This window comes from Hydra viridissima, unplaced genomic scaffold (genome assembly GCF_058129835.1).
Source record: "Hydra viridissima isolate aposymbiotic clone 2 unplaced genomic scaffold, HvirCarnegie_v1 scaffold_10, whole genome shotgun sequence".
In the NCBI taxonomy this organism is placed as follows: Eukaryota; Metazoa; Cnidaria; class Hydrozoa; order Anthoathecata; family Hydridae; genus Hydra; species Hydra viridissima.
The window spans coordinates 11,675,461-11,692,500 of record NW_028324309.1 but is presented as its reverse complement, the minus strand read 5'-3'; the positions used below and the strand labels follow the sequence as shown (position 1 = coordinate 11,692,500).

Genomic DNA, 17,040 nt, shown 5'->3' with positions numbered 1-17,040 from the left:
AAGTTTTTTGCGCAGTTAGTTTGCTGCCATCAATTCGTTTCACTTTAGTATACTTTAAATGAGGTGGCTCATCTCCTAAAACGTGGGATCTTTTTCTACGCACAGTCGTGCAATCTTCCTGCAGGTCCATTTCTCCAGCAGAGTAACAGTGATTAGGGGGATAGAGAAACTTATCGTGTTGTTGACTTGAAGAGTGCAAACTTTGCAAATGGCGCCTTTTACTGTTTGGAGATTGGTCTCTGACTTTACTTTCGCTACCATTCATGCACGGAGATTCATTATAGTGACTTCTTGAGCAAACAAGGTGATGAGGAGAAATTCTCATGCGGCTATAACTTTTGGATTCGTTTGTAAATGCCTTATCATTAGGTGAAACGACACTATAATCGTCTTTTTTATTTTTATGATCGAGTTCGTAATACTCATTATTACCATCATGACTAAGATTACAATTTAAATACTTCTTACAACTAGAACCATTATAATCTCCCTTTCTCCAAACCTCTCTTGGATAGTATGAACAAGACCGCTGAGGCTCTTCATCCTGAAGTACATCGAGAACTTGACGCAGCTGTTGTGCATATGGTGATTTTTTGCGCTCAAATCTTTCCTCATAAAGCCTACTCGAAATCGTCGATGAAGTGCCTGAAGACAACGGTGAACGAGGAGAACTCTCCATGCTGTCTGAAATGTCTGAGAGTTTTAAATTAGAATTTGCACGAGAATTAGCATTAACCAACCTTTCGCTTGGGACTAAGTTAGACAGCATTTCCTCTGTTTCGTGAAAATGTTTTTTCAAGTTCATTACTGTTTCGTTCGCAAGATGAATCTGACCTTGTAAAAAGTTTATGTTTTTTTGAGCAGCTGTAATTTGGTTTTCAAGAATACAAACAATATTTTCGCCATGTTTAAGCCGCTCTCGCAGTGTGACCACAGTCTCATTTAATGAAGGAGAATATCTTTTGGGAGTGGCCATTTACTTTTAGCAATGTTTTACTTAAAGAGAATTTGATTAACAAACTTAAGGAAATAAATTTTAAAGCAAATATTTTCAAAAATCGTCCGGAAAGTTGCAAATTAAAATGTAATTGAAATCACCATCGAGAAATATATTTTATATATTCTAATACATACATACATACATACATACATACATACATACATACATACATACATACATACATACATACATACATACATACATACATACATACATACATACATACATACATACATACATATATATATATATATATATATATATATATATATATATATATATATATATATATATATATATATATATATATATATATAAACATGTCAACAAAAATAAATAAAAATAATTGTGAATTGATTAGCTCTAAAATGCCATTTAATTCAGTCGAAATATTACAGTTTTGTGAATATGTCATTTTAAAGTATGAAGCAACGAAAAAACATATTTTAGCAATAAAATCTAAGGGTTTTTCTTTTGTAGCGATTTTTATAATTAAACAGAAGCATAACGAAAGTAATAATTATAAAGCAATTTGATCTAAAAATAACATTCGCATTAATACCACTGAAAGATATTGTCAATCAAACAAACCAAAGTAGACATGCCTTTGAATTAAAAAAAAAAAAAACCGACTTTATCTTAATAAAGTTTTAAAAATGTTTAAACTAAAGCAAAATAAAAACTAACAGCAACAACAACAAAAAATCTGATAAAAGATCGAAAACTTTTGTCAAACTGTTCTAGAAATTAATTTTTCGATTTTAATTTTTCTTCACAAAAAAACAAAAAAAATCTGCTGCGATTAGTTTACTCGAGTTGACTATCGCAACTAAGATTGACTTACCCTAAGTAAATATATACATCAATTAGAAACATTTTTCTTTTAGGAAGAAATCCAAAGAAAATATTTTAAGAACAAGCGTAGGACTAATTAAGCAAAGAGTTTTAGATTAAGTCTCTCATCCTTAAGGTTAACGAAAATTTGTACAACGAAATCAGCTGGAATAAAAAATAGTTGAAGGAATCGGTTATTTACATCTAATTTAAAATCGTTCGAAAAGTCCAACGCACGAATATAAAGTTGAAGTGTTTAAGATATTGAACACGACATCTTCAAGCCATTTACTAGAAAAAAAGGTCTGACGGCAAATTAAAAAACCTCTAAATCAAAATGAAAATTCAACGATGAAGCAATAAATACTTACCGAACGTCGTGTCTCAATAAGACGTTATCGAGCAAAAAAAACCAAATAACAATACCAGTACCGCTAGATATAATGCCACCAAAAGTAGTGTTGTAATGTTAGCTCATCACGATCTCGTACAAGTCCACAATAAAGAAATCAACTTTAAATATTTTTTACGAACACAATTAGCTTCTTTTAATTCATCGGTCTGATAAAACGTTATCATACTAATTAATTCTATTTAAAAATAAATAACTACCCAGAATTCATAAAAGATGGAAATGTTTTTTTAAAAAAGTTTATAATAGACAAAAACCACTGAGTTCCCTTCAAGGATAATACATTTGTTAAACACCGAATAATGAACCTCTAATAATGTCATAACTAAGAAAATGATCTAATGTAAAGATTTTTTGATTAATTAGCAAAGAATAATAATATAGACTGCGTTTAATCTAAGCTTAACAGCTTCAAATCATTCGCCAGACCAAAAGTCATTTTTTGCAAAGTTATATTGTTTCTCTGTTTAAAAAAGTTAGGCGCTAAGATAGTTGATGAAAACAAACAAGGTTTTAAAAACGTTTATATAAGCCTGATTAAGAAAACTGTGTTTGGCTTGAAATTTTTGTTGAAACTTATCTTCGGCGTATTGACTTTGGTCCTTTACTATCGTTTTGTATTTCTCAAAAGTTCCATTCTTATCATCTTTTGATCTTTTTTCCTCTTTTCTTTGCAAAAAAAAAAAAAAAAAAGAAAAAAAAAGTTCTAATTGAAATGCTTTTTCTAAACCCGCAACCAGAACTTTTTTAATTTGGTCACAATTATTGTAATTCTCAAGAAACAACTTTGATGACTTTCATAGCCTCGTGTTATCTATAATGAATCGCGTAAATATATCGGCTTAATAGTTTTGGAATAATTTTACTAAAATAAAACGAAATGACATGCATTAAGTATTAATAAAACTTACTGCAGATAAACTAATTACAACGCATTTGTAACGTCTGGCTGCGAGGCTTTGTACAGACAACAGTCGGACACCCAATACCTCACAATACCTTTAGTTCAATTATTGCGAATAATTAACGCATGATAAAAGATAAATCAGACGATACAGCAATGCAATTAGAGATATGAAAAGAATTTAAGTAGCAGAGTAATTCGAAGATTATCCTAATTGTAAAATTGCGCAACTTGAACAATAAAAATAAAATACTTAACGAAATTGGCTTCTTCGTGTGATTTTTGATTGGCATAATTAACTTTAAAAGTACGCGACAAAAAGAGTAACAAAGATACGATCGCTAAACTAATATTTTATACCATTACATTTGTATACGTATTTGTTAAAAAAAAGGGCAGGTGGCCTTTATTATTTTTAAATAACAAAAGTCAAACAAAGTTAGTATTCAGGATTTTTACTGTAAAAAGTATTTAACTGAGTCTTAAAAAATTAAGAAACTGAGGAGAACTAACATAAGATGATTCTATAAATTTTAAAAATGCTAATAGTAAAAAAGATAATCCGGTAAATTATTAGTGACGTTATTTTAACGACAAGACTTTCATTGAAACCTTTAATGCCACCCTTCCACCTGTAAGCTTCTGTTTGCGAGTTCCAAAGTACACGTTTTTTTTTTTGTTTTTTGTTTTTATTTTTTGTAAGAAACCAAGCAAATGGACTAGTACTAGAAAGTTTCTTATTTTAATGGTACTAGAAAGTTTCTTATTTTAATGGTACTTTTTTATAACTCTAGTATTAAAAAGTTTCTCAAGAGTTTCTTAAGTTTCGGATTTTATCAAAAGAGAGAAAAAGTAAGTAAAACGCAGTTTGAAAACATGTTAACAAGTAAGATAAAATGCTTTACATTTCGTCAACTAAAGTTATTTGAATTCCATTCAATTATCGTTCATTGTAATATAATCCTCAGATTTGTCCCTGAACAGAACACAAACGAGGAAATATTCCTCGAACTCTCGATAAGATAAGTTACTTATCGAAAAGTAACTTAGTACTAATAGTTTCTTAAGATTTCGGGGCTTCAAGTTTCTTATAAACAAGCTTCTTACAAAAAAAAACAACGTGTATTTCGTTCATAGCATCTTTCATTTTTGTGACTTAGAAATAGCTCGAATTCTAAATTTGCAATATTTAATGCAAATTCAGAATTATAAAACACAATTTAAAAGTCATTTACACTTGAAATTCAGTAAAATCAAAGTCTGGGCTTAGACTTCGATTTTCAAATTATTCTTCTTCTTGCTTGAATAGGTTTAACTTTAATTTTTGCAAAACGTAATTTGAACTTAAAATTGAAGCATTAAAGTTTCGATCTGCGGAAAATGGCCCTACCATGAGTTTCAGATTTTGATAAATAGGGTTTCATATGAACAACCTGAAGAACCTGAAGATGTTTTTTAAACAAGCTTCTAAAACATCTAACTCTTCTACGTATTTTATTTCTCTCTAACGCGTTTAGTTTCTGAGATAAGATTTTACTTTATCTTTAAAGGGTTTTAGTTGTTTTACATGTATTACATTAGTACTGATGTGTTACATGTAAAGTACTGATGTATTACATTAGTACCGAAGTGTTACATGTAAAGCACTGATGTGAAGATTTTGTTTTCGGTTTAAGTTACTAATCTTATTCACGTGTAAAAATCATTCTGATATCTTCTGACACATTTCTATTTCAATTACAATTTTATCACAACCAATTCAACATTAGCAAGTGATCTACGCAACATTATCCTAACCTTCAACCAGCGCTTTGACCAGTAGCACATGACGATAAACTTCGAGTCCCTGTTCTTTAACAAAATGGAATCAGTTTAAAAAAAGATGAAATGAAGTTAAAAGAGAGTACATCTTGCTGAAAACAAAACCTTTAAATCAAACTAAGTTGAAAAAGATATTTTCGCTGGACTCCAGATAAGACAAGCAATACAAAATGAAGAATGAGATTTGATTTGTGTACTAAATACCCCATCCCACTTCCTCCCTACTACTACAACTACTACAGAATGTGGGAAATTCAGCAAAAGACTATTAGACAATGCTTTAGAAATCTGATCAGTTAAAACAATTACAGGTTTGTAATCAGTAAGAAAAAGTGATCTTCAAGAAGTTCATTTTTCACATGAGCAAGAAAAAAAAAACTTTTTTGTATTTAAAAATTGAACACAAGGTTAATGGTTTAATGTGTATTATTTCATTTTAAAGTTTAAATGGCTTCACACAAACTTTATGTCAATTAAAGTTAGAAATCCTTATACATAGCAAAGATACACCAAAATCAATTTAAATATTAAACATTTAGAAATGAATATTTAGAAATCTACTGTCTTTTTATAATTAATTCCAGGTTAGCCATAACATATCATTAAAAACTCTACACTTGTAAATACATAACACAAAAATGATGGATAAAGTGTCACATTATATACTATATTTGTCAAGTGTATTACTATACATTTAAAGTTGTCTGAGCAACTCTAATACAATCAAATACAATAAAATATAACTAAATGTTAATTATTACTATTAACTTTAAGAAAGAATTAATTGCCAGAGTTAATTTTTATAGAGTAATGGCATTAGCAATTAAAAGTTAATTTTTAGAAATTTGTATATACTACAAAAAGACAAAAACAAAAACAAAACAAAAAAAAACATGTTTTGTAAAAATACATTATACCGGTATTATATTTAATGTTTGTTCTGTATATTTATATATAGTATAATTCAAATATATAGTTAGCTATATTTATACCTATACACCTAGCCATTTATATGATATGACTTAAAACATGTAAGATATGAAGTTGTTTGTGAGTGCATTTAATACAAAAGAATTTTCAAGATAAATTTAGTTATTAGTATTTGCGTTTTAGGAAATAGGCTCAGAATTATAGATCAAAATGATTTTAAAAATTCCGACGCAATGTAACAAGCTAAAATATGATTAAAAAAAAGATGGCGCCTAAGAAAGATGCTACGAATGTGAGAGTAATTAAAAACTTTTTATAACTTCAAATCAATTGAAAAAGTGAAAAACGAAATGAAAGAGAATGACGATTAAGATGACGATGGTTAATGATGATGATGATGATGATGATGATGATGATGATGATGATGATGATGATGATGAAGATGATGATGATGATGATGATGATGATGATGATGATGATGATGATGATGATGATGATGATGATGATGATGATGATGATGATGATGATGATGATGATGATGATGATGAGAACATTGATGATGTTATTGACGATAATGGCGGTGGTGAAAATAGAACTGATTCTATGGATCCTAGTAATTTTTATGATAACAAAAATGGATCAGGAGCAAAGGCGGATCCAGGAACGGGAAAGAGCAGGAAAGAGCGGGAAAAGGAGAGGAGTGAGGATAATTAATTTTTTTTTTTTTTTAATGTTAAACAGCTTTAAGTAAATTGCAAGGAACATAAACAGCACACACATATTACGCGCATTCGTATTTTAAAATTAAAAAGATAGTAATCTACATTTTCCATCACTCTTCGCAAATCGATTTTATATTTTGATGTATTGATAACTGTGCTTTAAAAGTTCGCAATAAAAAAAACTGTGCAACGCGTTTAAAGGTAAAAATAAAAACTGTAATTTACCAACTTTTGGCGATTCTGGGGAACAACGCGTGCCTCCATCTGGATCCGTAATCGATAAGGAGAATGACGAAACCTTCAAAGAAATGGCGGGGTAAATAGTAATAAAATGGTTTAATGATGCAATTTTTTCTTGCGTATTTCTAAATATAAATTTGTACGACATTAACTAATATTTCCATTTTCATGTTTCTTTTTACACTTTGCCAGCATTTTAATATAACTAGTAAATATTCTGATTTGCATCCATTTATAACCAACTCGTGTAATATAAATACAGAAAAAAAACCTTCCTCTTTACAATTTACTTATTAACTTTTAATGCTGTTAAATACAACTGAGTTACTAAACCGCACTCTAAAAATAATTTTTTAAATCTTTCAAAACAAAAATCTGGAAATTAAATGAGTATTTAAAAAATGAAAATTGTACATTCCTTTTTCTCTAAGCCAAATTTGCCTTTGTGATTTTTTACGAATGGTTAATACTTACTATTCGACTTTGTTATGTAATTAAACGTAACAACTACCGCTGTACTTGAATAAATTAAGATCACGTAATAAATTTCTGCTGTTCTTTTAATTAAGAACTCGGTTTCTAATTACACAGGAGCAAGGTCAACAATATAAACATTTAGATTTGTTGTTGAAACGGAAAAACGCTAAGTTATCTTAAATGCAAATGATTATTTTGTTACTAAAAAATATTTTATTTTCAATTAATTAACTATGATAAAGGAATGTAGCATTTTTATTTTTCTTGGGAAACAATTTCTTTTATTGATATTCATCTCATTGGCTTATCGTCTTCGTACAAATAATTTACGAACCATTAGAAAATCCATTTTCCTGCATAATTCTATTTAAATAACCAATACAATTGTAGCTGTCTTTCGAATAACCCGTCAATCAAATAAACTAAAGATAGAATAACAATAGAAAAAAAATAAATTAGCGAAGAATATTCGAGTTGTTTTATTATTTTTTAATTTAAAATCCGTCTTCAAGTAAATGTTTATTTGCATTCACGCAGCTTTTTACACACTTACAATACAGTTCTAATATGCTTTATGTTTCTAATAATAGACTGAATAGCAACTAAAAGAGTCTTTTGTAATGTGTTTGCATTGCATTTAGTTGGTAAATTTTAATCGCGATGCGTCGCAGCGGCCTTTATGTAATTTTTGACAAGTATCACTTGAAAAATTATTCACCGTTTAACATGGCTTAGAGCCAGATATTGATTATTCGTTTTAAAAAATTTTTTGCTTGATTTTATAAATAGTTCTCCTACAAATCGCAACTCGAGCAGTGAAATCATTCACGCTCACTCTCGTTTTCTTTCACGCATTTATAACGTTCATATATCGTTACCCTATTTTTTTGCCATATATTTTAAATAATTAATGAGTTAAATAAATTTTATGTAATTTGACGAATATTATTAGCAACTTCTTAATTTTTTTTTTTTTTTTTATCAATCCAAAACAAAACAAAATTTATCGACCTTGAAATGTTGTAAAAACAGTTACTGTGATTTTTTCTTTAGCATATTTTGGAGCCTGAAGTTGTATTTGATACTCATGGTAACCCCCTAATAGCTAAAAAAAAAAACAACCTCCCTGATAGCTAAAAACAAACTAAAGCTCTTTTAAAAATCCTAATTACACTAATAGAAGGGAATCTAATTTTCTCTATTTTCTACTTTAAAAACTGAAAAGTTATAACCGTTGATGATAAACTTGTTGGTTTAGTGCTAAAAAGCTAAAAAGTGATGCAAAAATCCAGTGCTCGAAGTGTAGACCTGATGATTAGTTTTTTTTTTCTTCTGGTCTTTTAAATCACGACTCTCTTTAAAAATCTATTCAGCTTTTTAAGATATATGAAATTCTTTTCAGAAAACAAATCGTTATTTAAACAGCTTTAAAAAGTTTAATTAAAATTTTGCTAAATAAGTCAACGGCATTATTGCTAAAATTTATAAGATGTAAAGTGCTACATATATATACCTTTATCTCTGTGTGTATATGTACAGTGGGGCAGGTTCATTTTTATCCGCTCTGGTTTCCGAGTTGACAAATTATTTTCTGATGTGAATGGAATGGACATGAGCTTCTTAGTGATTTTTCTTGAAAAAATTGAAAGAACATCTGTTAACAAATCTCGTTTGTGGATCTTTTTTTTTTTTTTTTTTTTTTTATAAACAATCTTTAATGACGTAAGCTGCTGAATCCAATTTATCCATCTTTTTTTTTTTTTTTTTTAAATATCCGTAAGGGAAATATATTTATCAAACTTCATGTTTTAGCAATTTAATGGTTAACACGTAATAAAGTAGACGGTGCGCGCCGAATTTCATAAGAAAAAAATATTTCTTACAGATTCATGATTATCTACTTTTTGTAGCCTTACACTGTAAAATTAAAAACTATCAAATGAAAGAATCAAACGAAAGCAGGAAGTAGCTAACCAAGCAAATAAATCGTAGACATCAAAGGTCTGTTACACTCAACCATTGTTAAAGTCGCTTACTATCATCGGTAGTACATGGAAAAGGTATCTACTAGATCTTTGCTGTATTAACTATGCGTTAAGATCATGAAGTGAATATGTTTCCCTGTGAACCATTGATGACGGTAGACATTTTGTGGCCCCACAAAAATAAACTATGAGTGCCCAATATGTTTTCAATGCGTTATTTTTACAACTTGTTAATTCATTTGTTGATTTAATTTATTTTAATCAACAACCTAGGCATAAATGCTGCTATAAACATTTTAATAAAAAGCAGTTTATTAAAAGCATCTTAAAAAAGATTTTTTCTCTCCATAGATTTATTAGTAGCAAGGATACCGCCGATTGGGGTGTCTTTGGCCATTATTTGTGATGTTGTTCCCCTGCAAATTATTTGATTTGTTATTTTTCTTAGTTCTTTTAACAAATTTTAATAAAAGTAATTACCGTGGTGTGACTTAACAAAGTCCTATGCTTTAAGAAAGTCCTAATTTAAGAAATGACAAACTTCATATATATAAAATAAACATTTGCGGAAAATAACTTAGTTATTTTAACTAGATATCTAGTTAAGTTAGGACTTTTCTAAAGTATAGGAATTTGTTAGGTCACACCACGGTACTTTTTTTTCTTCTGATACATCGATTGCAGGTGAACAAGAAAATAATTTGCAGAAAAATAAAATCACAAATGGTGGCCAAAGTAACCACAGTAACGGTACAGTAAAAGTTATCAATGTTCTATTGTTTTGCCAACTGGAACTCAAATAAAAATTAGAAAAAATCGATTAAAATATTCTCCTAAAGTTATCGTTTTATAAGAGTTGATGTGTCGGTCCACTAAAAAAATTTATTTTCAGATTCTTTAAAACACGTTACAAACACGTGTGTTACAAACAAGAAATAGTGCTTAAAATATCAAATCAACAACAAGAGGGGAAAGAATTGGTGAGGTCAGTTGTGTAATAGATAGATTAGATACCAAACAAATAAATTTGACATTTTGAAAATGGTGGCGGAAGTAGGGTAGGGCGGGGCTAGTTGAGCTTAGAGGCAAGTTGGGCAACTAAAATATCTCAAATGACAAAACATCTAATGGATGAAAGATAGGTATATGCATCAAATGACAAAACATCTAATGAAAGATAGGCATATGTAATGGTAATACAATGCGCATCAAATGGTTGTTGGACCGCGATCAAGTGAGATGCACGGGCACTTTTTTCAATTTTGGATCAAAAAAGAAAAAAAAAATTTTTTTTGCTATTTTTCTCTTAGATTCTTTAAAAAACATTTATCTGGCATCACTTAAGTGTTGATATTTTACCCATTTATTTGACTTTCAATTACACTTAGCCATTTTTCCCTAAGTATTGTAGCTCTTTTTATAACCTCACTTTTGTGTCACCTAGTCTAGTTGGGATAAGTTGAGCAGGTTTGAAAGAAATTAATAAAATTAATTAATAAAACGGCATTATCGGATACGGAGAAACAAATTTCGCTGGGTAAACATTTCAAGGTCCATAAACACTTTTTAATTAATCATTATTAAATATCACTATTAAATATTAATACTTAACAATTTAAAAAATAACTGAAACCCTTTTTTTTAAAAAAAATGTAAATGTGATTTAAAACTATAAAATTTTTGCTTCTTTTAAAAATATTTTTACTTAAATATTACTTTGTCCATAAAATATGTAAGTCAAAAGTTCAGAAATAAAAATTTTAAGTAACTTTATTTTTAACTTACCCTACACAGCTGCTCAGCTTACCCCGCTTGGGTAGGTTGCCCCGCTTGGGTAGGTTGGGTAGCTCGGTAAGCTTTAGAGAATATTTTCTCAAACAAATCTAAAAACGCTTTTTTTTCTTAAGCAATTTTTAGCAGATAAAATTTTCATTCTAATAGTGAAAAAATTATGTAAATCCGACGCACAGTTCAAGAGATCTATTAGATTTAGTAAATATTGCTCAACAAGCCCCCCCCGCCCCGCCCTGCCCTATGTTACTTATATGGATGTGCGATAACTTACCTCGGAATGGTTTTTTTTTTTAATTTTATTGAACAAAAGAGACTTAAATGGTTTTCAAGTGTGAAGAATTTTTGTGTGTAGCATCCTAAGTTCAACTAGAAGTCTTTTTGAAGGGTGAAAGCAAAAAAATGCTCAAAAAAATGTTTTTAAAAAAAATTTAATTCTTTCCATTGAAAAAGTTTCTTAAATGACATTAGGATAAAAAATTCAGCGCATTTGAACAGCATTCAAAAATTTTTCTGTGTATTTTTTTTCTTACAACAAAACAAAATAACGATTTAATAATACAAAAATAAATAAAACTAAAGCTCAATTAAAATCGAAAACAATCTTTCACTTTGAGTCAAACAGAACAACGTTTAAACCAAAACAGTTGTGATTACTTTTGATACATTTGTGAAATCATTTTTTAAGCAGTTGCATTGTATAAAAGACCGCCACATCGTACAAAAGACCGCCAAATTGTATGAAAGACCGCCACAATTTGTAAAGAAAAGCTTTTAGTTAAGAATTTTATTTTTTAGTTAACGTATTTTAGTTAAAGTATTTCTTTAAGTTAAGAATTTTATTTTTTTAGTTAAAATTTATTAGAAGTTTCTTTTGTAGACCTTTTTATTTTTTTTTGCAAAAAACAGCATCAATTTATCCAGGACAAACAAAGAAAACAAACAGGAAAAAAGATATTCACACCATCGAGATGACTATTTTGTTAAAATATTTGTCTCGATGTTGTATTAATCTCTAAAAATAAAGCTAAACAGAGCTAATTTTTTCATAGAACGGTCTCTTTTTGCTGAGAACCCTTGGTGCATACGTTTGCTTTTTTTTCAAAAGCTCAAAAGTTAGACGCTGCTCTATTTTCCTTTTTTGATACAACTCCGTGGTCAGCTCACTAATGAAGAATTTATTTTTGTTTATTATTTCGTCCACTTTGTTGGAATAATGTTCTAACGATTGAAGCAAGTGTTTTATCCGAGTTATTTCGCTATCTATTAAAGGGAATTCTTCGAACACGTTGCTGCACATCGCGTCCTTTTGAGAATAATTTTCATCCTCTACTTTGTTTATGCTCTCAATTGCAAGAGTCAAAAGTTGTTTATCTAGATTATCTACTTCAAAATGAAATTCACTACCGTTTTCAGGTAAGTCGATCCCGCTGTCGGTACTCATGCTTCTATATTTCTTGCACTTAAAACTGTCGTTCTTGTTTTGAAAAAATTGGTGCAATATTTTAAGTTCTGAAACGACAGGTGCCATCCTCGTTATAGAATTATCAGTCGTATTATTGAACTTGATTGTGTCTTTATTGGTCAGATGTCTCGATTGACTCGATAAACCTTTTTTTTCATCTTCTAGACCAGACCTTACAATATCAGCAACGATAACTGGTTGAACTTTGGCGATGCAAGTTTTAGTCTTTAATTTCAACTCAGGTGTTGTACGCTTTAATGCACTCGATTTCACTGGAGACTTACTTTTGTATTTCCTGGCGTTATCATCCATTTGTTAAAATGAGATTTATTGTTATTCCAATAGAATTTCTTAACAAACTGCTTTTTTAAAATATTTTTTTGTAAATGTTTCTCCGTTTCCAAAAAATTTTTTTAAACTTCACGAGGTTGTTAATTGCTGCAATTATGTGGGTGGAACATTTCCTTTCTTTTTCTAAATGCACTAATAAGGCCGTAAGTTTTTCTATTTCTATTGTCTAAAAAAGTTATTATAATTACATGGTATTTAATTTCCTAAAAGAAAATTATTAATTTGCATGGTATTAAGAGGTGCCTAAAATTGCGAACTCTCAGATACAAATTTAGCTTGAGTTCCGGACCATATTCCAAAAGAAATGCTCTCTGAAGAGTATTGGGCGTTGTTGGTTTTTATATATAATATTTTCTGACTATTTCTACAATCGATAGAGGTGAGTTTTTTATTACTTAAGTGTATTTGACTGTGGCTAAAACTTTCTTGATAGTTTACGGTTTAAAAAATTTTTTTGACTTTATGGACATCTTTCCCACAACAAATAATCCCGCGGTAGTTCTTAATAATCCCGCAGTAGTTCTTAATACGCAAATTACATTCCTACGAGATGATGCATTTTGCTGAACGTGTAGTCCGCATCTGTTTGTTAGAACTTTCTAGAAAAATACTGTAAAACGGAGTAAAAGAAAAAAAAAAAAAAAGATTGGGGGTGGGGAATAGAAAAAAATTTCATAAACATATATTACTTTGGATGTTTTCTTTCCGGAATCAATTTGAAATATTATTGATTTTGGCTTGGTAACACTCTAGACTAATAAAATAATTATGTTTTGTTTGTTTAACAACGCTATTGGTTGCGGTTTATCCTTGTGTCAGTAGAGAACGTGTTCAAGACGTTTTCCTAACTACTTCAAACTTCTCTGGTAAGTAAACTTGTTTTCTGGATGTCATTGTAAATACCTCTAACATGATTAAAAAAAAAAATTTTAAGGACGTAAAATTCATATTCGTAACAGCGAGTTCAACACATCTAACACAACCGCTGAACTTTACACATTTTGACCTGAAAAAAATACTTGGGGGCAAATATTGTAGTAATAATGCTTTCGGGTAAAACCGAAGGTGTGAATAACCTTGAAGAATCCTCTAATGCTGTTGGCAATAGCTTCTAAGTCTTATGGTGAGTTTCCACTCATCCGTTTTAACTACGGGAAAGGGAAAGGGATGGGAAATTAATCACGTAAGCATGCGCAGTATTAGTTTTCAAATTTAAATTACAAACTGCGCATGCTCACGTTTTTAATTTCCCATCCCTTTCCCTTTCCCGTAGTTAAAACGGATGAGTGGAAACTCACCTTCAGGCCCAGACTCTAAAACCGAGGAAATAAAAGACAAACAATAAAGAAATCCTTTAACCCAAACATTTTATTTATATTCACCCCATTTTATGGTGTTTCAGATATCGACTATAAAAAGACTAAGAAAGAATCTTATTTTTTACTAAAATAAGCGGCAGTTGAGGTGAGCGACAGTTAAATTAAGCATCTTTGGAGGTCAGCTGTCGTTGAGATCGTATATGTAATTCGAAATTTCAGTGTAACTATTTTAGGTAATTTCAACATGATAAAAAAAGAAAAGATTTTCCATCGTTACAGTTCAAATATGTTAAGCCAAGTTCATCTAAATTCTTATACACATTGTTTGTATCAGATTAAGGGTCTGCGTCTCGGAATCGTTTTCTCGAAATGAACCGGGAAAAGCGTAACGAGACAAGAACTTTCCCGGAAAAAAATAACGAGACAAAGGAAACAATTATCCCGGAATAAAGTTATAAATCGAGACATGAATTTTTTCTCGGAATTTAAAAACTGTGTCCCGGATAATTACGAAACGTTACGAGACAGATCAATTATATTAACTAGATATCTAACTCGCGCTTTCGCAGTGAAGAAAATTTTTTGCCAGCCAGAAATGACGCATAGTGATTCAAAACAACAACAAAAATGGTGCTAAACCCCTCACAATTTTTTGATAAATATAGCGCCCTTTTTTAAATAATATTAAATTAGAATGATCATTTATTTAAAAAGTAAAAGCAGTATTTTAATAAAACTTATATTTTACATTTTTATGGTTAAAAGAAATTAAAAAATTTAATATTATTTTCAAAGAAATCTAAAAAATGAGAGATTTTTATTTAGTAAAAATGGAGAACTTTTAATCTAAATTAAAGTCTATATTTACTTTGAAGATAATCTTATAACTTTATATATTTTTTGAAGAAATACAAATGTCAATGAACCCATAAAAACCTTGTCTTCCACCATTTTTTACCAGTGGTTTATTATATCAAAATAAATGGAATTGGCGGAAAACAAGGTTTTTATGGATTAATTGACATTTGTATTTCTTTAATTTGAGTTTTTTACTTGTATGACTTGTTTCAACATATCAAATATATTTTCAAGAGACATATTTTTGTCATCATATGCTACTTAGAAATTTGTTAAAATGTTTAAACTTGAATAATGATTTACTATTCAAGAAGTGCTAGATATTTGAAATAGCGTTACTTAACAACTTCAGTATTTCCTGTAATATACAAGTAACATTATTTACTTAAACATTATAGGGAACGTAATGTGATAATTGTCAAAGAAGTTATAACATAAAATGTTAAACGGTGTAAAGTGAAAAGTGGCATAAAGTACTCAAAAAAGTTTCTGATGTATATTAATGATTTTAAAAACAACAACAACAAAAAAAAGATTAGATCTTATCCCGAATATACGTGAATTAGAGTGGATAAATTACGATTTTGGAAGGATTTACTTAACGAAATCAAATAAAACTAAAGAAATTAGCAAATAGAACATAAATTAATGCTACTTTAGATAGATTTAATTCAAAAGTGAAGAAAAAAACTAAAACAATGTGGTAGAAATTATGATTCTTTTATAGAAAAAGAATGCCAATAGCTTTAAGAAAATCTTATGACCAATAAAAGTAGCCATTTTGGTTCTGGAAAACCCCATAAACAATGGGTGGTCCTTGGAGAGCAATGGAAAAGAAACAAAATAAAAGAACTAGGTATTGAACATCATGCTCTATTGTTAGTCTCTGCAAGAATTACACTTTTTAAAAAAAGTCAAATGTTTTATAGATCAAAAAAGTTAAAGACACTTTGGATAACCTTTCCCTTAAATATGAGTGTAAAACAAACTCTTGCATTAGAAGTGAATACTGACCTCAGCGGTAAACAATACTAAATGATCAGAAACTTAGACCTCGGACACATTTATCCCCTTTTTCCAACATATATTAGTGGAAAGATTTAAATACTATCCCAAAAATATATTTTTCCCCCTGATTTCAGTTGCTACCATTAACTTTTACAAAGCTGTGTATGTAGATGGTATAACAATATCAATAATAGCAGCTGAAATAAATAATGGTAATTGTGCCAGAAATTCATTAAATTTTACATTAAGGATTAACTATTATGTCTCGTTATGTCTCGTTATGTCCCGTTAAAAAGATGTAAATTCCGGGAAATTGTAAAGTTCCTATTTTGTCCGGGACATCTCGTCTCGTCTCGGTATCGTCCCGGATTTCGACAGAAAATTGAAAATTGTCTCGAATTTTATCGCTAATCGGGACAAAGCTTTTAGGATCGTCTCGTCTCGATTAAAAAAAAATAACGAGACGTAGACCTTTATATCAGATAAAGAAAGCTTAAATTGAATAATCTTACATGCAATTATCTTTCCTCAAAAGGAAGATTGAAATTAGCGGAGCTATACTAGTGATATTCAACCATTTTTAAAAAGTTGGCCAAGATTTGAACTTTCAGAATAGGCTTGAATTTACACCAAACTAAACTATATCGTTTAGCTCTGAAACCGAACCTGAATTAGTTTCAATGTTTGTACTTCGAGCATTCTCTAAATCTTTAGGAGTTATCTTGAATTCTGATAGTGTAAATGGAAAGATCGTAGAAAATCATGTTGATGATTTTGTTTTAGTAAATTCGCCCGTACTTCTACTTTCAACGCTGAATGATGGGATTATTTTACGGTGTGATCGAGTCCATCGGATTGTTCTTTGAACTGTTCTATCCATACAGTTATGATATGTAAGACTTCATTTGCCAGAATGCTTTCGG

The 17,040-nt window shown here is 29.7% G+C and overlaps 1 protein-coding gene across 4 annotated transcripts in view; it reads right to left on the bottom strand.

Annotated features, from left to right (window-relative positions):
- The window catches only part of LOC145181468 (uncharacterized), a 13,585-nt gene extending 4,570 nt beyond the window's left edge, over positions 1–9,015 (bottom strand). The window contains exons 1-4 of one of the 4 annotated variants that reach the window (XM_090100580.1): positions 8,854–8,989; positions 7,675–7,762; positions 6,849–6,921; positions 1–996 (exon numbers count right to left, since the gene is read on the bottom strand). The exon at positions 1–996 is cut by the window's left edge and continues 6 nt beyond it. In XM_090100580.1, the coding sequence (XP_089956706.1) occupies positions 1–976 (976 nt within the window). In that variant the 5' untranslated portion in view covers positions 977–996; positions 6,849–6,921; positions 7,675–7,762; positions 8,854–8,989. Of the gene's footprint in view, positions 997–2,205; positions 2,934–6,848; positions 7,286–7,674; positions 7,763–8,853 lie in introns of those variants that run through there. The other 3 variants (XM_090100579.1, XM_090100578.1, XM_090100581.1) reach the window with 3 other exon arrangements.
- Between the last annotated feature and the right edge of the window lie 8,025 nt (positions 9,016–17,040).